At 37.1% G+C, this 22,373-nt stretch overlaps 2 protein-coding genes across 2 annotated transcripts; both read left to right on the top strand.

The window, feature by feature from the left end:
- Nucleotides 1-876: 876 nt before the first annotated feature.
- ache (acetylcholinesterase (Yt blood group)) lies at nucleotides 877-10,556 on the top strand. The gene is made up of 5 exons (XM_084108276.1): nucleotides 877-1,117; nucleotides 4,879-6,356; nucleotides 6,584-6,776; nucleotides 6,933-7,111; nucleotides 7,815-10,556. Exons 2-5 carry the CDS (start codon nucleotides 4,946-4,948, stop codon nucleotides 7,934-7,936), a joined length of 1,905 nt encoding a protein of 634 aa, XP_083964402.1. The 5' UTR covers nucleotides 877-1,117; nucleotides 4,879-4,945; the 3' UTR covers nucleotides 7,937-10,556.
- A 368-nt stretch (nucleotides 10,557-10,924) lies between these two features.
- On the top strand, nucleotides 10,925-13,353 carry LOC311079092 (BPTF-associated chromatin complex component 1). Its single transcript, XM_084108277.1, has 5 exons — nucleotides 10,925-11,351; nucleotides 11,580-11,674; nucleotides 12,375-12,595; nucleotides 12,743-12,847; nucleotides 12,992-13,353. Exons 1-5 carry the CDS (start codon nucleotides 11,331-11,333, stop codon nucleotides 13,054-13,056), a joined length of 507 nt encoding a protein of 168 aa, XP_083964403.1. The 5' UTR covers nucleotides 10,925-11,330; the 3' UTR covers nucleotides 13,057-13,353.
- Nucleotides 13,354-22,373: the final 9,020 nt, after the last annotated feature.

Raw genomic sequence — 22,373 nt, 5'->3', positions numbered from 1 at the left:
AATGTGGGGAAATAACTGTGTAGAGTGGAGCAATCTTAGCCATTAATATCTCAACACAAGCAAGGTAGATGATAATAGATTCTGCATGACAAATTTTCTAGGTAAACAGTAGGCTAGGTTTAACGGTAGGTAAAAACAAGCTGTTGACATGGACAAGAACAATGTGGACAAGAGTCCCTTAAAGTAATTGAGATATAGCTCCATACTCTCTTCCATGCTTTTTGTTGTTGTGTGATAAGCTAGTGGCATCAAGTCAGGACAATAACCTGAGGAAGATTGGATCAGCACTGTAAATTGACATGTGAAGGTGATGACACATCTTATCTGAAACAAATGAACGTAGAATCAAATATAGACAAACGTATGTAGCATGCTTATCTTTTGGAAATATAGCTATGGTATGATGTTATAATGCCATGATAGCCTACGCATTTTAGACTATAGCTGGTTATTTAGACAGATCTGCCGTATTCAAACAGAAACTAATCCTGCATTGTTACGTGCAGTATGCAGAGATTTAAAAAGATTTTTTTTTAGAGTTGTAGGCCTGTTTTAGGGGTACATCTATTTTGGGGGTATTATTATTAGAGAAAGAATTTTTGTGATAAATATCAAAAATACCCCATGTATTTTATATTGCACACTGTGCGTTAATTTTCCCGGCGATACAAAACAAGAAATACAGTGGACCTGACAAGTGCACTTAATGCTGACGCCTGTGCAAACGACGCAGCCTATACACAGCACAAGCACTTTAAAACTGGGTGGTTGAGAGCGAACAACAGTGGTGCATCGTCTCGCGAGAACTCTATGGTTTTTGTTTGGGTTTTTTTAAGTCTATTTTGCTTATTATAATGAGTCTCCCCCTACCGACACAGCAGTGCAGTGCGACTCTTCTCCTAGTTCCGTCAGAGGCTTGATCCAGCGTTAAAATCAGACAGGCGACACTATAATTCACTCTCTTCACGCTACCCCTAGCCGAGTTGTCCTGCTTTTGCTTATCGCCCTACGGCACGGCAACAATTCTGGCTTTCTTCATTCAAGGACAAGCAGAGGAGCGGAAGAGCCCAGGGCAGAGGCGCTGAAGCAAAGCCGGCTTGTGAACTGGAATCACCAGGTAGCCTACAATAATTCAGTCATCTTTGCGGCTTCTGTAGCTTTTACTCGGGCACTTCATATGTTCTTCAGTTGACTAGTCCAACAGGCTACATTGTGTAAAAATAATAAAATATATAGAAGATGAGATCAGAATTTAACGTCAGGGTTCTAGCTACTCTGGGCATATTTACATTTCGAATCATGTTGCATTTATAAACGAATAAGGCAGTTTTGTTTATATTAACGTTATATCATTGTTGTTTTTGTTGTACAGTCATGAATAGTGATCGGTTTGTAGGGTTTTTTAATTAAGAATATAGTGACGTTTAACGGCGTTGATTATTTTATGTCATTTTGAAGGCCAAAACGATTATTGCATAAGTGTTAGGCTATATGAAGCACTGACTTTAATTGCTGTTTTACAGTAGGCTACGCTAAACACGGATAATTCCAGACAAAATGTGCCTCTAAAATTATTCGCATTGCTAAGAAATATATTTATAAACAAGTAAGCAAACCGAAAAACATTGCTCGTGCCTTTAATGGTCATATTTGTGGCGCTGAAGAATGGATGAAATTAGACATGCTAGAGAAATACAGTGGCGCACGCGCACTCGGAGCCCCTGGTTCCCTGATAGCAAGTCTTGTTTACCTTCAGCACCTGTCTACTTCTAACCTTTTTTTCTCTTCTTTTTTTTTAACCAATTCAACTAGAGATTCAACCGATCGCTCGTTTGCTTTGAATCCTTCTGGTGCGTAAGGCTGTTTGCTGTCTGTGATGTCTGTTTATTGAAGTTCACCGCAAAACACGGCGATTGGAATTATAAAATGTTGTCGGATTTCCCTCTCATAGCTTTCATATCAGGGTTAAATGAATTAGTTCATTGCGTTTATTACGGGTATAGCCTAATTGTTTTTTTGTTTACACTTATTTTAATGATTTGGGTTTTTACTGCTGTGCTGATCTCCATAGCCTACCCATTATATGTCGTAATACACTCCTAATGTGTAGAGATAACAGCCTATTAGTTAGCTAGCTTTTTTTCCCCACAATTATGTAGGCCTATCACAATTATGTGGACATAGGGATGGATTTCAAGGAATTTTATCTATTTTTGCGTGGGTGTTACCATTTCTTTCATGTTGTACACTGCAGTTTAAGAAATATTCCAGATGTTTCCTTTTTCTAATTAAAATATTTCAAACAAAACAATTTTCTTGGAAATATTTTTTCATAATTGTTTTTCTGTATGTGTCCTCAATATAACTTTCCACCATGTTAGTCTAGTCTGTTGTTTCCCTTTATCTATCAAAAGCCAAGCTATAATAACATCATCCTCCAGGTAGATGTTGATGAAATATTTCAGTGACATTTTCCTAAAATGGTTCAAAATTAAATTACTGGTGACATCCTCATGTAAACTAACTCAAATCCCTCCTTGATAAAACACTTAACCGTACCTTTTTTCTATGCTCAGTTGCAACAACAAAAAAACCTTATTGTGATAATTGAACGGTTTTCTTGATCTGAACAGAGTACATTTCTTAAAGTCTGATACCTACAACACAGGCATATTAATTTAAGTTAGATAGCTCAAAATATACTGCATTACAAGTATGACCCACTTGGTCTCTCAATTACATAGAGACTTCTGACTCAGATGTTGATGCAGTTATGATAAGCTTTTAGACTTCAGAAGCTGTGCTCCGCTGGGAAAAGTTAATTATAGTCGTAAAACTGCCTCAGAGAAAGGCAATTAACGTTAATATTCTATTGTAGCATGGACACTACCTCATCAACTGGGGGATTGTTTTGAAAGCTTAAAATATTGTGGTTGTAATTGTAATATTAGCATGTCTGCAGTTGGCTTCTGGGCAGCATGAGCACAAGCGTGTATGCATGGGCACGTGTTCACTGCTGAGCACTCTCTCATGAAATATTAGATGGACAGACCACGAAACGGAAAATTCCATCGATCTCAGTGGCGCTCATCAAACTGTCAGTTTTGAAATGTTTTGGCCTATTGGTCATGTCACGCTGTGGGTACCACGAACTGACAACACACATAGAGCGTCATTTAGGTTTGCTGGTGGTATTAATTCGGTCAAAATCTTTGCTTCCACTGTTAGTGAATTCGAACTAATCACGTTTATTCTATTCTGCGCTTTATGGCAGTCGTTGGACCTACTTGTGGTCATTACAAAATTAACACATGGCTCTTTTTGAGGATATTAATGGGTTAATTCACCCCTTCATTCACACATGAAGTAAGCAACAGTCTTAGAGATGGAAAAAATTACGAAACCAAGTACAGACCGACTGGACAAATAAGTGAGGATGCAATGAGTAGTGCAGGCTCTTAATTTCCATGGCAACAGTGCTCAACCTGAGATAGATTAAGGTTTGCTGGCAGTGATTGTGACACATGCAAAGAAAGAGAAAGGGACAGATATGTGCCTAATGGCTTAGCATTAAAGTTTCCCATCAAATTGAAAAAGACAGACTGTCATTCTTCCTCATACGAAAGAATTGTGGAAAGTTAGACAGAGAAAGATAGCTGTGTTTAATGACATGATGGTGTGCACAACAACGTGTAATCCCAAGCTGAAAGCAAACCCCCCAGTGAACTTCATACATGGATTCCAGGATCTAATTTGAGTCCCGGCAGCCTCTCTCCCCCCCCGCGTCTATCCACGATCCCCACTTATAGCTACCCTTGCCCCCCATTTCCGGCATGCAGCTGTCTTTTAAGATATTAATAAATCCATTGAGACGCTGTGACTGATGAATTGCATTGCAGTCCCCCAAGCCTCTTTTCACTACTGATTCCAATATAATCTTACTTGTTATTTTAAGATCGGTTTCTCTGAAACGGCCAAGAGATTATGTAATGAGCAGTCCAGTTTAGTGCATTTGGCACCAATTCCTTATTAAGATATCTTTGATCCTAATAATCCATGGATGGTGCCTTTGAAAGCCTCTATTTCATTATTTCGCAGAACACAAAAGAAAATATTTGTAAGAATGTTTCAAATGTTGTTCCATACAATGAAAGTTCATCTTCTTTTGCGTTACACAGAAGAAAGAAAGTCATAGGCTTGTTAACAACATCAGGGTGAGTGAATTGTCATTTTTGGCAAACGGCCTTTAATTGTGTAAAGGTTGGGTTGCTGAGAACACTTACAGTAAGTGATGCTTTGTGTAGGGTGCTTGTAAAATAGAAAGGGTTGGAAAGACAGAGAGGCAGATGGACTGATAGAGAGAAGTAACACCCTCAAAAATAGAACCCCACACAGGCAAAGGAGGCTGGGGGAACAGAAATAGCCTTGTTTAAACTGACACTCACACAGCTGCAGTCAAATTCATGTGCTTCTATCCCTAACTGTGACCCCAAAACTAATCCAGTCAGCATAGCAACCAGGCAACATGTAAAACATAAACATTCACCTCACAGGTGTGTTTGTGGGTCCTAGAAAGTGAGCATAAAACCTAACTAGAGCAGACTCTGAATTTATCTATGGATCAGTCCCTTTTTGGTTTTAGCCTGCTTGGCCCATTCAGTGTTCATTCAGTCACAATAGACTTTAAGTATGCAAATTTTAAATGTACACTGAATTCTATCAAGAAGCCTGTATTTTTTGCTATGCAAAATTCGCAGATATTTCTTTGAATGAGCTTGTGTTTCTGGTTTTCAGCATTTACATGCATAGGATGAAATTGAATGGATCGCATATCTGTTTTGTTGCCTCAGTTTTGTAACTTTTGTCTTTCATCCACAGGTCATACTGACCTTGGCTCAGAACAGTGAGATCACAGTAGTTTCTCAGCGAACAAAAGAAAATCACCATGAAGACCTCAGACATTTTCCTTCTGCCCACTGTGCTCCTCATGTTCCTTTTCAACTACTGTCTCGCACAGAGTGAATCTGACCTCGTAGTAGCAACAAGGCTGGGCCATGTGCAGGGTGTACGCTTGCCTGTTCCAGACCGGAGTCATGTGATTGCTTTCTTGGGCATCCCGTACGCTGAACCTCCACTGGGGAAGAGGCGTTTCAAGAAAGCAGAGCCCAAAAAGCCCTGGAATGGTGTCTTCGATGCTAGAGACTACCCAAATGCCTGCTATCAGTTCGTAGACACCTCTTACCCAGGCTTTCCAGGTATTGAGATGTGGAACCCCAACAGAATGATGAGCGAGGACTGCCTGTACCTTAATGTGTGGGTACCTCCTACCGCTAGGCCACAGAACCTCACAGTAATGGTCTGGATATATGGTGGAGGCTTCTATAGTGGCTCCTCCTCTCTTGATGTCTATGATGGCCGGTACTTGGCATACACTGAAAAGGTAGTGGTTGTGTCTATGAACTATCGTGTTGGAGCTTTTGGATTCCTTGCCCTCAATGGCTCATCAGAAGCACCAGGAAATGTGGGTCTCTTGGACCAGAGGTTGGCCCTCCAATGGGTCCAAGAAAACATCCACTTCTTCGGCGGTAACCCAAAACAGGTCACCATTTTTGGAGAAAGTGCTGGAGGAGCATCAGTTGGCATGCATGTTCTGTCACCAGACAGCCGCCCGTTATTCACACGTGCCATAATGCAGAGCGGTGTTCCTAATACACCCTGGGCTACCGTTAGTTTTGATGAGGCCCGTCGGAGGGCCACCTTGTTGGGCAAACTCGTTGGCTGCACCGAGGGTAACGATACTGAGCTGGTTAACTGCCTGAGGAACAAACAACCAGAGGAACTAATTGATCAGGAGTGGCAAGTGCTCCCCTATAGCAGCTTGTTCCGCTTTTCCTTTGTCCCTGTCATAGATGGTGTTTTCCTTCCCGACACCCCAGATGCCATGATTAGCTCAGGGAACTTCAAATACACTCAGATCATGCTGGGTGTAAATCAGGATGAGGGATCTTACTTCTTGCTTTACGGTGCACCGGGATTCAGTAAAGACAATGAGAGTTTGATATCTCGAGAAGAATTCCTTGAAGGCGTGAAGATGAGCGTTCCCCATGCTAATGAGATTGGCTTGGATGCAGTTATCCTTCAGTACACTGACTGGATGGATGAGAACAACCCCCAAAAGAATCGAGATGCCATGGATGATATTGTAGGAGATCAAAACGTCATCTGTCCTCTGCAGCATTTTGCAAAGACTTACGCCCAGCACACTGGCCTCCATACCCAGCCGGGAGCCGCAGCTCCAGGGACACTAGGCTGGGGAAGCTCAGGACAAACAGGCTACAACAGTGGCAACTCGCATGGTAAGGTCATTATAGTGGTAAAGAATAACAGTGTAAAACACACCGGAGTGAAGCATCAACAGTTAATAAACTTAATGCATCCTTGCCGAGTCCGACAGATGTCAGTATAAAATCCAAGACCGATGGGATGAAGATAGAGCAACACGGACATTAACAGAGTGTATCTTTAATTTGAAATTGTGCAATACCAGCTTCTCTCAATCTATACCCGTTCTTTTTGTCCTTAGGTGCTGTGTACCTTTACCTGTTTGACCATCAAGCTTCAAACCTGGCCTGGCCTAAGTGGATGGGCGTAATCCATGGTTATGAGATTGAGTTTGTGTTTGGCCTGCCATTAGAAAAACGACTCAATTACACAGCAGAGGAAGAGAAACTCAGTCGACGAATGATGAAATACTGGGCAAACTTCGCTCGCACCGGGTAAGAGGTGGCAAAATAGCAAAAGAGTCGGTGCCCATGAAAGATTTGTCTTCATGCTTTTTCAGAAAAGGTTCGATTTATCTAATAGTTGTGTAATGTTTTGTATTGTTGCCTGGAAGGTTAACTCCCTACATTCTTTTTTCTGTCTCCATGAAGTAATCCCAACCATAACACCGATAACACCCTAGACAGTCGGAAGCGGTGGCCTCAATTTACAGCTACTGAGCAAAAGCATGTGGGCTTGAACACAGAGCCACTGAAGGTGCAAAGGGGTCTAAGAACACAGGTTTGTGCTCTGTGGAATGGCTTCCTGCCTCGCCTGCTTAACATCACAGGTAACAAACCCAACCAGTATATTCCTCTGTCATGCAATTACATTATCTTATATCTTTAGACATGGAAGATCTACAGAGATACTGTAGGTCATTTTCTTAGAGTTTAGTTTAAAGATGAGAAACTGCAGGTTTGTGTTTTATGGAATGGGTCAGTGGAATTTATGTAGATGTTTAGTAGAGGGAGTCTACATAACAGTAAGATTAAATCATCTTACAAAAGAAAATGTGTTAGGTTCACTTTTTCTATCTAGTTTTCCTCTCTCTTACATTTTTTATTAACATATTTGAAGTCTGAACAAAGTACAGCCATAATATAAACTATCCACTTTGTTTCTCAAGGAAATGCCTTGTCTGTGCTAGTGTATCTGTTTTGCTCAGAATCTAAACAAATGTCCTGTGCCAACTATTACACTGGAAGTGAACCAGAATATAAAGCAATTAAACACTTGCTCTTGGGTGGGGGCAGGGAGGATTGTGCAGGCCTGTCCATAGTAACTTAGATTCGTAAGTTATAAATTCTCCTGTGGGGGCTGTTGCCAAATTCTTTGTTAAATGGGTGGGACCTTTATAGTGATTCATTACTGTGGAGTAGTTAAGTAGTAATGTATTACTTAGTTTCTACAGCTCTCTGTACAGAAATGTTCCTCTTTTCTGCCATTCTTAAAATCATCATTCCCTCAACTTTCTTTGTTTTCTTACCCAGAAAACATTGATGATGTTGAGCGACAGTGGAAAGTGGAGTTCCATCGCTGGAGCTCTTACATGATGCACTGGAAGAGCCAGTTCGACCATTACAGCAAGCAGGAGCGCTGCACAGATCTCTAGATAAATCTGGTGTTAATGTAAGAAAGTGCAGATCAAAGAAAGGGAAAACTGATGACCATAACCCTTAATAGTCTCTTTTCAGAACAGCAAAGGTTGCCAAAGCTTTTTCGTTGATTACAGTCTCTGAGTAGGCATGAGAGTGAATTTGTGAATGTTGCACTTTAGTGCAGTTTTGTTCCTCCCTGTGTAGAATATTATACTTATCACTCAATTATATTATGTGAATGTATATATATAAAGAGAGAAGTTGAATTCAAGATGCTATTAGAGATTATCAAGCGCTACGGTCATCAAATGTATGTATCAGAAAAAAATGTTATAGTTATATTACCTCTGAACAGTGAGCGTGCATGTCTGTTCCATTGGAACCTAGAAACCCTCATTTACACTGGTCCTCAGGATCCCAATTTTTTTAAATAATTTTCTTGTTTTTATCTTGTGTTCTTATTGGCTTCAATTATATTGGCTGATTCACCATACATTTATCTCCATAATGTATCTACCACATCTACTCAGTAATTCATGTGCTACTTTATCCTGCTGTTTCTGCTTTCTGACTGTGGTCCAACTCAATATACTAATACTTCATGCTGGAATCAGGAGCCATTTAATTTCATGTATGTTGTTTAACTGTACGGAACAGTTTCTGTGTGGGCGAGTCTGTGTGTTAATGTACTAATATTTAAAACCTATTTTTATTTTGATTGCTACTTATATTGCATGTAGTCTAGTGCCCACAGCATGACTCTTCTTGTGTGTGTGTGTGTGTGTGAGTGTGTGAATGAGTGAATGAGAGAGAAAGTCTGTGTTTACCATATACCAACGACATAGGACAGTATACATGTCTGTGTATTTCACCTCTTCTTAGTTCAAATTTCATACGGGCATTGTATGTTTGAGTATTTTATCTTGGATGGAGGAAGAGGGCTTGGCGAGCAAGACTAATGTTGTCTGTGTGCCAAAGGGTCAATATCATTTTTTCCCCCTTGCTGTCTCCCTCTCTCGATGGGAAAGGCTTCTCATTACGATAATGGAGGGAGAGTAATTTACTTAGTGCTCATTTGAAATGACAGCCCGCTGTGTCAGCCATCTTAACTCCAGCCCTTTTGATGCAGTGGGAGGATGATGAAGGGAAACACAGGCAAAGGGAAGCTGTAAGGACAAACAAGAATACAGGGTTACAAAATCCACTCCTGTCATGTTCTATATTTATTGTAATATTTGGTGTATTTTTTTATTTAAGTAAATTATTTGCATGATTGCATCAAGTATCAAAAGAACTAAAAGTTTTTAGTTGGCTTAAATAAGAGCAAATGTTTTATTTTTTGTGTATTTATTAAGAGTGTGGAATTGCATACGTACATATTGAATTTTGCCTGTGAATTTGGATCAAACATTATTTTGTATTTTACTGTGTGAATCATTCTATCATAATATACACTGGCATATACATGTGAACATGCTGAATTTGTGAATGCTAGCCTATGCCTGTCTCATTGACTTCCCGTCAGTCTGTTTTTACTAAATCTAGAGTATATGTCTAGTACCATTCATCTAGCATTTTGTTAACACTGTGGAAGGGATCTGCCTGAGTGCTGTGATGAGACAGCAGGTCTTCCAGCACACAAAACGATAGGGTGACATGAAGCATTTAACCTCTGAATATGACTGGAATATGTAGATTAGCTTTAAACAATGCCATTTAAAATGAAAATAATATGTTGTACTAGCTATAAAATAATTTGTTTGTTTATGGGTATGAATGACAGCTGCTCTTTTCCACCTATCTCTTCCACTCCATGAAATCCCCCTGTGCATGCCTTAGACCCCTCCTCCTCTGTATTATGTGCTTTTAAAATTGACTGTTATCCTCTGATAATATTAGTGCTGATGTCTGTTTATAATATTACACATTTATAGCTATAAAAACATTATAATAGCCCAGAGATAGATATTGATGTTAGCAATAACAAAACACACTTAAAATGGAATATATTTATTTGAATGCTTTGATACTCATGTAATGTCACAGACTTGACTGATCAAAACAGTGGTCATGAATTGACAGCAATGATCATAAGTATTGTAACTGTTTATAAATCAGCTGTCTCTTCAAAGCAATATAAAGTGCCATATGCTATCTTGCAAATATTTTTCTTCAGTTATTAATGTTATTGTTTGGCTAATTTGCATTAGCTTGGCTTTAAAGGTTTCCTAATGTCGTATATTAAGGCAGTTCTCAAGTAAATTGGTTGAGGAAACCTGCCTCTTAATTTCATCACAAAGAGAAAATGTTATCTATATAAATATTATATTGTAAATTCATATTATTCTACCCCAAATATATGTAGAACAATGCACATAGCTAAACAAGCATGTGTTCTGCATTTATTGCACTTTGACAACATTTATATAATAATAGAAATCACTGTTACTGTTCTTTTTTTATTTATTTTTTATTTGATCCAGATATCGCCTGTCGTGTCAAATTAGTGCCAAACATGTATAGTGACAGCATCGTGCAAATCCTCCGCATGATGTGTCATATCCGCCCTCTTTGGGCACCATATCAGAAGCTTTCCAACGCAACCACAATAAACAGTTATTGACTTAAAGGAAAGCTGCTTGTCTGTGTGATTCTTCTCTCAAATGATTCTGGACGTGAATTCTAGTTGACTGTTTTGTGCACCAGAGGGCAGCATACGCAAGATTATACATTGTACGGGCCCGACAAAACTTCCTTTTAATAAACTTAGTAATTGTATCTTTAACATATTAACTATATTAAAATATAGTGTATATTTTTAATTATGTAATTCCTGGACAAATGTCCCATGTATTGTAGGCATTTGTAGCACAACATACAAAATAATAAATTAGTTTTAAGCGTTGTCATCTCGGTGATGATCACAATGACGAACAAGATGTGTAAGGTAAAAAAGCAGCAACGGTTTCATCTGAGACAACGGCAAACGTATCACTTCCTCCATAATACGTTGACATAATTGTGGACCAATACATATAAAAACTAGGTCTAGATCAGCTGTATGTATTAATACAGAGTGAAATTAAACGGGGGGGAAAAAACATTTAGAGAAATCGCGAACTAATTGCGCAGTTTGAACGCCGCTTTGAATGTCTTGAGTACCTTTCTGGTGTTGACCAATAACAACCGAAGGCTGTAATTTAGACCAATAAGCACCATTGAATCACAGTGTCATCTTTATGGCGCACTTATGCTACCCGTTTAGTTAAAAATGCTTTTATTATTGTTTCATAATGTAAATAGTTGAAGAATAAGTATCATATTAGTTTATGCCAGTCATTGGTTCCCAAGTTAGCTAGCTTTCTCCTAACATTTCTAAACCGCAGTCCTCAGTTGTAAATCTAAACAATGACTTCAGCCTCTACCAAGGTAACTTAAATGGGTTTATAAATATGGTGCATAAAGAAAGATTAAACGTTTGTCTTGATAGTGTACGTCCATGTTAACGGCTTCGTCGTATTTTATTTTTTGTCTTGGTTTGTTAATGAAGCTATTAATTGCTAGCATGCTAACTATCAACCATATGTCCGTTTCTGAAAACATTCACGTTTTCATAAACATTCGGTACAGTATTTATTTCTTGCTTTACGTATTTAGGTTGGTGAGATCTTTTCTGCAGCTGGAGCTGCTTTTACAAAACTGGGAGAGTTAACCATGCAGCTGCATCCAGTGGCCGATATTAGTCCAGCAGGGTGAGACACTCTCTATTCACCGTAAGGTCCTTTATTATACACACAATGCATTAACGTTAGTCTTTTGGTATATTTACAATTTTTTTAGAGAACGTGTAACGTTACTTTGTGTAATGGATATGGCCCGTACATGGAAAAAATGTACATGGATAATTTTACCTATCTTTTGGCTTGTTTTATTTTTGAATTTCCCAAGGATCCCTCAAAAGTTGACAACGCTCCCATCTACTTTTTAATATTATCCCACTTAGTTTGTAGCTTGCAATTGCTCCAAGATGTCATGGACAATATAAAGTATTGTTTTCAATGATATTATGGGCCTTGCAACTTCTATTGCTGTTTACTGGGAGAGCTAACTTAGGTGGATACACACAAGAGTCTGAAGTAGCTTGAACACTTATCCATTCAAAAAACACAATGTAAAGACACCGTTTTGGCGTATGTCTCTTGTTATGTTTTACTATGGGTTAGAGTCTATAAAATGGGTCTTCCTCAAATGCAGGTGAAATTTGCACTTTTTAATTTGCAGTTAAGGTTTTTCTTAAATCTAGAGAGGATTGCTATTTTCTAGATTCCCATTCCTTGTGGAAATTCAATAAAAGCCAAAGAAGATTCTGAAAAAGTTTTAATGTTTTATATTTTGTGTTTGTAGGCCATAAAAAGTTTGTCAGTAATTAATGAGACATTTTCTAAACATAAGGCCACAAGTGAAGACAACTGTCAAGAGGAAGATTTATGAAGATGGTGGAATTCCTTTATCCACCGATTCACCAAAGAAGAGTACGAAGAAGGTGCCAGTTTCTATGGCTCCCCCAGCCCCACCTAAAGTCATCGCTGTGCCAACATCTCAGGTTGTGGTGACTGCAGGTTTACAGCGCCCAACCACAGGTGCATCTAGCATTAAGTCATCAAAAACAGCAGGTGAGCATTCCTTAATGCACTCATGTGTTGCATTTCATTTTTACACTTAACAAAAAAACAAAAAAAAATACTACTTTCACTTCGACTGATTTAAGCAATTTGAATATAGTAAAATATAACTAATGCATTCATATAATTTTCCCTCAGATGTCACTCTGAGTGCACTGAATGACTCTGATGCCAACAGCGATCTGGTAGATATCGAGGGGTTGGGTGATAGCTCCACATCTAAAAAGCTAAATTTTGATCAAGGTAAGAGACCGTTTCTCAATATTTAGAATTTTCTCATGTATATATTTAAATTACTTCTATTGTGCTATTCATGTTTTTCCACATTGTCTGTTATTTCCTTTGTTCCTGGTCCTTAAGGTAAAAATATTTTTTTTCCCCTTGCAGATAGTCTAAATCTTGACTCCAGTCTCATCATGAATTCCAGTGACTTGCCGTTGTTATCCCGTTGAAATCTTCTGCAACATACTATCAGGAAATTTAATATTTTTACTTCAGTAAAAGAGCAAGAAACTTGCATTTTCTTAATCTGGTGAAAAGGTTTCTTTTTCCAGTAAAAGACTCATTTCTAAGTTAATAGTGGAGGTAGGCATATTTTATCAGTGTAAAATTGAAAGATGCTAACAAATATTGCTTAATGCATATTAATGTTCTTGGTCCAAAATGCCTCATTTTAAAATGAGTTACTGTAAAGGCATTATTGTGTATATATATTTTTTAACCATTCCAATAAAACATTATGACCAGTACTTTGTTTTGTGGGGAAAGTGTAGCCAAAAGGCTTGAAATGCATTGCTGGTTGTCGAAGCTTTGTTTGGTAAACTGTTAAAAAAAGTTATTTTTTCATGTTTAGTTATATTTTGCAATACCTTTAGTCTATTTACCACATAATATTACTTAACATTTTTCCACAAAAAAATAGAAAATAAAAACATCTCCTATAGCTAAAACACAACCAAAAAAAGTTGACCTCAAGATGATCTTCAACCAGGTTTTTCTGAAATCATTTTAGAGCAGTGTGGCAGTAGCATCTTCTACATAAATGCAGCTTGAGCAAGTTCATTTTTGTTGACTTAAAATTCTAACCTAGTGGGTTTATTGATCTGAGCTAATTTTAGCATAATTGGGCTGTTAACGAATTAGTCATATAGTCTTAGCCCTACCAATGTTTCTACATTAAAAACAGCCAAATCAGTGTTAATCACTGATTGCATATTGAAGAGTATGTCTAAAATGCAGCCCAGCAGATCTCCTCATAATGACACTTTCTGCCCATATCTTTGTTCCTCATTTGTTAGAAGTAACCCCAATAATTGTGGCCAGGAGTGCATAAGTTCGAATAATGTTATTTTTAATGATGTTTTCTTGCAAGACTGAACAATAAGCTTTCATTTTAATTATGAGATTGTCAAGATGAAATACATACAATAATTCATTTCTGGACAGGTGGTTTCCATAATGCTCCAAATACTGGAGAGTCGCTGAGTGTGTCTGTCTGACGGGAGCAGCACAAACCATACTGGCAACCCAGGGAGAGGGCAGCTGCCAATATTGATGTGCTGCTACTGTCAGGCACACTGAGGCATCAAGTGGTCCAAGGGAGGAAAGAGGACGAAAGGAACATACAAAATATGTGCAGATTAATTCAACAGCTTTAATGGTTATATTATCATAGAAAAAAGCAATGCTGATCTCCTAAAATATAGCCTAGCAAATAAAGGATGTGAATTTATAGCTTTTAAAGAACAACTCACTGAAGAGGCCACCTAAGCCACACCTGATGATTCAGTCATGATCATGAATCATTTATTGTTTGTCTGGTCATTTGTAAAAAAATAAATATACATATCATTTGAGTAAATTTTTTTTTAAAAAAACCCCTGCTTTGTCACATTTTTATTCATAAATCTGAAAAGCAGCTTTAACTTGAAACCTAAATTCTAAATACAATACAGACAGCATATCACATTACTTATTATCAAAAAGCTTGATGCATTTATTACACTCAGATTTATGATACAAGCAGAACACTAGGTGTTTAATGCTGTCATGTTAATGGAGAAACTCCCAGGCTCCCAGTGACAGCACATCATAATTTGGAATTTGCCCTTAGAACTTACAAACCATGATGTGCTGCTACAGGGCACTCTGGGCTAAATAAAAAGATGACGACAGACTTCAGTGGTCCTCACTAGGATAAGATTAGAGACAAAATTAATTGTTGGATTAAGTGTGACATAGAAATGTCTTATGCATATTTAGCTCCATGACTAAGTTATTAAAAATTAATGACAGAGCCAAATTTGATGAGAAAGCAATGTGAACAAATTGCTTCTTTTGTTTCTAAAAAATGCAATAAAAGTTGTGTGACAGCAAGAGTGACAGCATTACTGCAATTTCTCTGGCACAGACAATCATGTGGAAGCTTGTGGTCATCCACATCTTTATAATGACAGTCTAATAATGCCCTTTGAGACTTAATAAGTGAGTTACTGTGCACACACTGTCCTAAAATGGATGTTGAGGATGAAGACAAAATGGAGGATAACAAAAGGGGGAGATGAGGAGAAAAAACTAGTGCCTGTCAAAAAAGGTTTTATTACCATGGGAATAATTTACTTTGGGTGAAATGAAGCAAGCAAAAATTATAATTTATTATTCATATTTATTTTCTTTAAAAAACAAAATGTATCTACCAACTTCTTGGGCTTAATATTGTGAAACAAGATTAAGTGTCACTCTAATAAATCAAAGTATATCTAATAGCATTACACATACAGTATTTTTTTTTTTTTTTATTAATAATCCAATGAAGTAATTGTTACCAAGAATTTTTTTTAAATTAACTTCAAGGATTAAAAGTATAATTTGTCCAAATGTAAAAAAAGAGGACAGAAAAAAAAGAATGCTTGTACACTCCACAAGAATCATTTTCAAAAAGACAAATACTTAGCAAAAAGGGGCAAGTTTACATTAACAAACAATTCAAAAGAAACAATTACAAATTTAAGGTTTTAAACTTTAAGGTCTGCAATATATTGAATAACACAGTAGGTTTTAATTATGGAGAGATAAGAGGATGAGTGAGGTGAGAAAAAGGGAGGAACATCTGATTTTTAAAAAAGTGTGATTTTGACACTACCAGATTAGTTTTAAGATGAATTACTGTAGTATTCATCTGTAAAAAGCAAGTGATGGTCAAAGCGATGAGGGTATATGACAGATCATTTGTTGCAGTGTGTAAAAGGTAAATGGCAGAAAGATCTTGGCCCATCACTACATTTCACTGTTTTTTTTTTTAATTATTATTTTTTGTTGTTTTTATTTAGCTTGTAAATAAATTAACAAAAAATAGGAAAAATATGCTTACACCTACAACACTGGACCAACATAAATGCAGCATCAATTAAGTAGGAAAACCACAATAAAAATCATTGTTTTACTGAAAAACTCATTTTATTTGTATTTTGCTCAAAACCAATGACTGACAAAAGTTGAAAGGCCTAAAAAAGTATTTGATATTTATAATCTCAACTGTTGTGGCAGAGAAAAAGAAACACCAAGTATTTTTGAAGGGCTTCATTTTTTTCTTTTAAGTACACCACACCCTATGTTGTCTGATGAAGTTCTAATGTCAGCAGAAAATCAAGGCCTAAGTACAAAATAATTAATTCTGACTACTGTAATATGCCAAAACATGATCTTTAATTTTTGCTTAAAGATATTTGAGACTTCATCTTGAAGTTAGTTCACAAAAAAAGAGGAAGTTTATCTATAGCAAAATGCAGGCTAAATTTGTGCTACACAAAAGCCAAACGTTCTTAAAAACGTATGATATTTAATATTTTATGTTTAATACTTTAGTTCAAATCAACCCTGACAAACAGTTACATCTCATAAAGGGTAGCCTATTTATGGTCCGAGTCAAATGATCACGTCAGCACAGTTGCAGAAGGCATTTGCTTCTGTCTACTTCTGCCCGTCGTTCATCGAGAGAGGCAGAGAAAGGGGGGTGGGGGGTGTTAGCAAAAGAGAGGGAGAGAGAGAAAATGAGAAAAGGATAGACAGCAATGGGTGGGAGAGGGAGACCTAAAAGAGAAGCTCACACACTTACATAGACACATACACACCCTGGCCTAACTTTGCTCACCCATTCAAACCAGAGGCCGTTTTGGTTAAGCTTTGAAACGGACACAGGAAAGATTTCACTTACCCTCGATCCACGTTTTTCAGAATGTTAGGCAACAGGGGAGAGGAAAAGGTTCCTGGTATTCCCAAAGTAACCCGCCGGACTCCCCTCTTCCAGTGTAGTCTGTCTCCTGCACCTGGGTAGGGGGGAAAAAAACAGTAATTCCCCAACTTAATTCAATGAAGTTGTTTTTGTATTCAAAAAAGCCAAGCAAAGTACTTGAAAAAGACTTTTTCATTCTTTCAGAAAACTCGATTAAACTCACAAAGTAGTTCGCCCACTGCAAATATTTGAATTCTACGCAAATCTACAGCTAAATCTACAATTAAAACACTTTGGCTGCTTTCAAAAAAATTGTAGAAACAGAATTAAAAAGTTAAACAAACCCACAAATGCACTTATCAATGGGAATCCCAAGTCTTAATTTCAGGTCAAAAATACACCCATTCGTCTGAGCTTGGGGCTCCCATTCCAGATTGGGGGGTGGGGTTCCAGGAGTCAAATAAGTGCCTAAACCTTTTGTCCACCAGCACCTATTTTCAGCCCTTAAACCCCTTTCTCTCCCTATTCACCTTCAGACCAGCAGTCCAGTGCAGTGTGCAGCCTCTGCTTAGCTGTAGCTAGTGAGGCTGCCTGAGGAACTTGGTAGGCATAAAAAGCAGGGGTTGTAGCCTTTTTCCCGGGGCATCAGTTTCTACAATTAAAATGAACATTTTCGGGGGACAGGAAAAATCTCCAAAAAAATCAGGGCATCGCCCAGGGGTCCCCTTAGAAGAGTGTGAAGTTTGAGGACAGTCGGCGCTACCGTTTCAGAGGAAAAAATTAATTTCTAGGGCTTAGTGTCTGGGGCGCGTCAGTGCTAGCAGCTCTCGCTTGCTTGATTTCTTGTAGCCTTGCCAAAGCATTCATACAGCCAACGGAGAGAAAGAGAGGGAGGAGGGGGGAACAAAAGAAGGAGAAGGCTCGGCTGCAAAGATGCACAGAAAGGGGGATATGAAACTAGGAAAAGTGTTATGTGTTTGTGGTGTTTTTTGCGTTACACTGCGGGAAAGCTTTCACCACAAACTCCAACACAATCGACCGCACAGTCGGGTTTTCAAGTCCAAACGCATTGTTCAAAAAGAAAAAACAACAACAAAATGATTTTATATTCTCGCCATTAGTTCATTATCCATTAAAAAAAAAAAAAAAAAAACGAAAAACAAAGAAGGAACAGTAAAAACAGATGTCTAGAGTTTGGAGTGCTCAAACAAAGCAAAGTTTTCATACTTTTATACTCTTAGTGCGACCGGATTTTAAGCAGGGTCTCTGTGGGTTTTCTGTGTAGTACAAGGCTAGCTACAAAGATTGGAGAATATGTTGATCTGGTTCTACAGATAGTTTTACTGAGTAGCACAACCATGGTCCAACAGTACACACAAACCACACACACACGCGCACACACACACACACACACACACACACACAGAGCCAGACAAGACAAAGGCCTCTGTGATTATATAGGAAAAAAAATTAAAAAACGGATTACAAAGGAAATCAATGTCCAGCCATCAATACATTTTCAGATTAATATATTGTTATGGAAAGTTCAATTAAAATATAATCTTACATTTCATAAGTTGCTTCACAATAATTTACTAATAACACACAGCTAAAGCTAAATAACATATTTTAATAAAATCACTGTTATTATAACAGCACTTTTATATTGTACTCTTGTGAATATCATTTTTGTCCCAAAAGCATACAGTCCCTTGTCTTTTACCTTTAAATCCTACAAGTCCCTTCTCGTACAACCAAAAAACAAAAGCACTAAGCTTCAGGAACCACACACCAAAACAGGAAGACTAAAAATACCTCAACTAAAAACGTAAAAGGCAAGAACTAAAGGTTTTTTTTTGTGTGACATCTGCCAGTAAAGACTTGATTGAATTAAACAATAAGAACAAATTCCTAGCAATTCACAATACTACAAAAACTTATTACAGCCTTGAAAATTAGAAATATGGAATAAATAATGACAATACGTGGTTAATGAGCATGTTAATCTTTCTTTTTTTTTTACTAAAAAATTAAAAACTACCTTTTTCAAATCCAAACTACACATGCCATGCCCAGCCTCTCCCTAATATTACTTTCAGCAGATGTGTAGCAAAATCAAGAAATATTGTTAAATATGACATCCAGGAACAGGTGCAGAGCTTTCATGGCATACCCAAGATCACATCTTCACTCTATGCCATTTATTCATTTGTTAAAAAAAAAAAAAAAAAAAAACACTCAGGAAATGGCAAAACAGTACACGCACACTGCATACTTTTAGATATTCTGAAATATTCAATATGACAAGAACCACTGATCAAAATCGTTTACAGCTAATTTTTTTTTTACAAAAATTGTTCTTGAAGAAAATCTTGTGAGCCCAAAAAAAAAGAAAGAAAATGCAACAAGGAAACCACTGGAATTAATACATTAACTATAAAGCAAACCCCATGCCAAAACTAAGAACAAGCAACGTGTACTTTTATCACAAGGTTACAGGGTCATTGTAAAGACCACAACATTCCTTTTGACAATAACTTCAACACTTTATGACAACTTTTAAAACAGCACAGCAAAGTCACACATCATTCTATAACATTAGTCATACATCTGTAATTTTAATTGCAAATTAATTGGTCTGACACTGACTGTAATTGGACTTTTTTTTTTTAACAAAACATACTCTAGATACATATAAATAGTAAAGCACGACAATAGGTTGCGATTTTACAATCTGTAAGATTAATTTGCCAGGCATAACCTACGAGAAACGCTATAAAATGATCAGTTATTATAAAACGTAGTTACCTAAAGCGATGTAAGATGGGTGCATGTTTCAAAACTGCCAATTAGTCGAGTATTGAGAAAATATGTATATTGTGAGGCAAGTAATGAATTGTTTTAAAACGTGCATACTTGGAAGCTTGAACTTTTGATTCATCGCCAATAATTCTGCCGTGGTCTTGAATGTCACTTCAAAGCGCGTCTTCAACTAACGTTACATTCGAAAAATTCGTCGTTATTTTTTTTTTTTTGCCGCTTCCACAGAGTTCTACGTTTCGTCACGCTGTCACCTTAAGATGTCATTTGAATTTTGACGAACCAACGTTCTGATGTTCGAATCACAAAGACAGAACTATTTCATTTAGCTGTCATTTTGATGTTACACATTATGTTTTCATTCCTGTCTACACTGTTTCGATTGACGAAATCGCTGTGAATGGATCTAATGACCAAATCTCTTATTAGATGGAGCGAATTAAAAGAGGGGAAAGTTGTGCTTGAAGCTTGGTTGTGGGTGAGGGGACAGATACAGAGGGGAGTGGTTCAGAGCATTAGACGCACCGAGAAATCATTGTCTTTAAAAGCTAACATATGCCAAAGACTAGAAGACCACTTTATTCGGTTTGCTTTATGGTGTTAATATAGTCAAAGCATCGTTTAGGTTGTAATAAGTTGTTTGGACGTTATCCCGCGGGTTCCAACACGTTTTGGAGGTAGTCTGTTTAATTATACTAAGAAATAATGTTTGTTTTTGTTTTTGTTCAACACAAAAGAAATAAGTGCCGAAACAGCTTACACTAAACAACAAATATAAAGTTAGCAACGTCTTTCTATAACGCATACGTCATTTTCTTAAAGTACTATTAGTTTGTAGCTACATGTTCGTTACTTTTTTTTTTTCCAACAAGTTAATAATAAATGGTAAACGGGACCAATTTCACAAAGCTTGCAAGAAAATATGTCGATTACAAAAAAGTAATAAATATATAAACAAAAAAGTAATAATTACATACCTTTTATGAAAATCCTCTTCCAGTGCCCAATATTTGAAAAAGGTTGTTAACGTAATAAACAGTCTTGAGAAGAAAAAAAAAATTATAATGAGGAATAATGTAGCTGTTAGAAGTGTTCCAGTCACTGATGCTCTGAAGTTTGAAAATGGCGCCAATGTTCCACTGCAGCAGCTCTACCACTGTGATGACACGGGACAGATAAAAAAATAAATATAAATTTTCCTCAGTGAAAAATATTTTTTTCCACAAACGGATCTGTTGCACTTTGGCTAAAATAAGCTATTCTAGTCATCTGTTGTTGAATTGTTTGCTTCTATAATTTATAATTATTTTTTGATAATTTTTGATAACCGTCAGATCATGCCTTAGCCGCGGTGCAGGTCGGGAAGTGCCCTTGCTGGTTTTCTTTTAAATTTCCAAACTACAGTCCTGAATGACCGCCATGTCGCCCCCTGTTGTATTATCTGTGTATTTTTATCAGCTTGCACCCTACAGTCGACGTCAAAAGCTTTGTTTTTTGCGCTGACTCCAAAAAAAATAATAAAAAACTTTACAAAGTATTTACTTGAAATTTTTATACCCGCTTGTATTTTTTATGTTTATATGTATACCTCCCATGGCACCTGTTATTTACTCATTTGTAGTTTTTTTTCTCTTTCCTTTATTAATGTTTAATGATAATATTCTTTAAAAACAAAAAACTTGAACACAAATGAAAAGACCAATTCCAGAGTTAACTGTTGAAGTTTTACTAAATTTGACAAACGTAGCAACATATCCTAACAAGAGTACACAGAACCTGATATAATAGGCCTAATGTCCAGGGCAGAGACAGAAACTTTTGGCAAAAATCCAACAGATAGCAGGGGCTAAAAAATAAACACATTTAAATAATTTCTATATATGTGTGTGTGTGTGTGTGTTCGTGTGTGTTGATTTCTATTTCTTTATCTATGCCTAGTTATGAGTTTAGTATGCATTTGATTTGACATAGACAGCAAGCTGTCTTTTATATGGTTAAAAAAAATCAGATCCAGAGAGCACATGTTGCTTGCATCTTATTAAAAAAAAATATATATATATATATATATGTCACTGACTGGTCCAGGGTGAGTCTCCTTGCAACATCTCTGCTCTTAATGCAATAATAAATATTGGAGAAATTAATTCTGACTACATCAAAAATCACACACACACACACACACACACACACACATGTCTGGTTTACTATCTTTGTGGGGACTCTCCATAGACTTAATGGTTTTTATACTGTACAAACGGTATATTCTATCTCCTTACACTAACCCTACCCCTAAACCTACCCATCACAGGAGACATTCTGCATTTTTACATTTCCAAAAAAACTCATTCTGTATGATTTATAAGCTTGTTTACCCATGGGGACCTCTATTTAGGTCCCCACTGTGACACGAGTCCCCATGAGTCTGTGTGCATTCAGGTTGAAGTCCCCACCGGGATAGAAAAACAGGTACACACACACACACACACAAAAATCTCTTAAAACATCTAGACACTCAACATACATGATCTGTGCATCAGCACTACCATGAGTAATGACTGTATCATACAGTACATTATCATTTACTGCAAAAGCAAATTATAGTCTGTACCGAGATCTTCACAGAGGAACAGAAAGAGCTACATTTATTGCTGCAATACTGACAAGGTATTTCATCAATAACATGCATTCTTCCACTAATACCATATATAAATGTTTACA

Source organism: Abramis brama (genome assembly GCF_963993115.1).
Source record: "Abramis brama genome assembly, chromosome: 3".
Classification (NCBI taxonomy): domain Eukaryota; kingdom Metazoa; phylum Chordata; class Actinopteri; order Cypriniformes; family Leuciscidae; genus Abramis; species Abramis brama.
The sequence above is the reverse complement of the archived record's forward strand: the minus strand, read 5'-3'. Positions and strand labels throughout refer to the sequence as shown.

What these genes read in the sequence shown, in the direction of transcription:
- ache (XM_084108276.1), top strand. Translation starts at nt 4,946, where the DNA reads ATGAAGACCTCAGACATTTTCCTTCTGCCCACTGTGCTCCTCATGTTC. An exon ending in CAACAGTGGCAACTCGCATG is followed by an intron (nt 6,357 to 6,583) that starts GTAAGGTCATTA and finishes TTTTGTCCTTAG; the next exon opens with GTGCTGTGTACCTTTACCTG. An exon ending in GCAAACTTCGCTCGCACCGG is followed by an intron (nt 6,777 to 6,932) that starts GTAAGAGGTGGC and finishes GTCTCCATGAAG; the next exon opens with TAATCCCAACCATAACACCG.
- LOC311079092 (XM_084108277.1), top strand. Translation starts at nt 11,331, where the DNA reads ATGACTTCAGCCTCTACCAAG. An exon ending in TGACTTCAGCCTCTACCAAG is followed by an intron (nt 11,352 to 11,579) that starts GTAACTTAAATG and finishes TTACGTATTTAG; the next exon opens with GTTGGTGAGATCTTTTCTGC. An exon ending in GCCGATATTAGTCCAGCAGG is followed by an intron (nt 11,675 to 12,374) that starts GTGAGACACTCT and finishes TCTAAACATAAG; the next exon opens with GCCACAAGTGAAGACAACTG.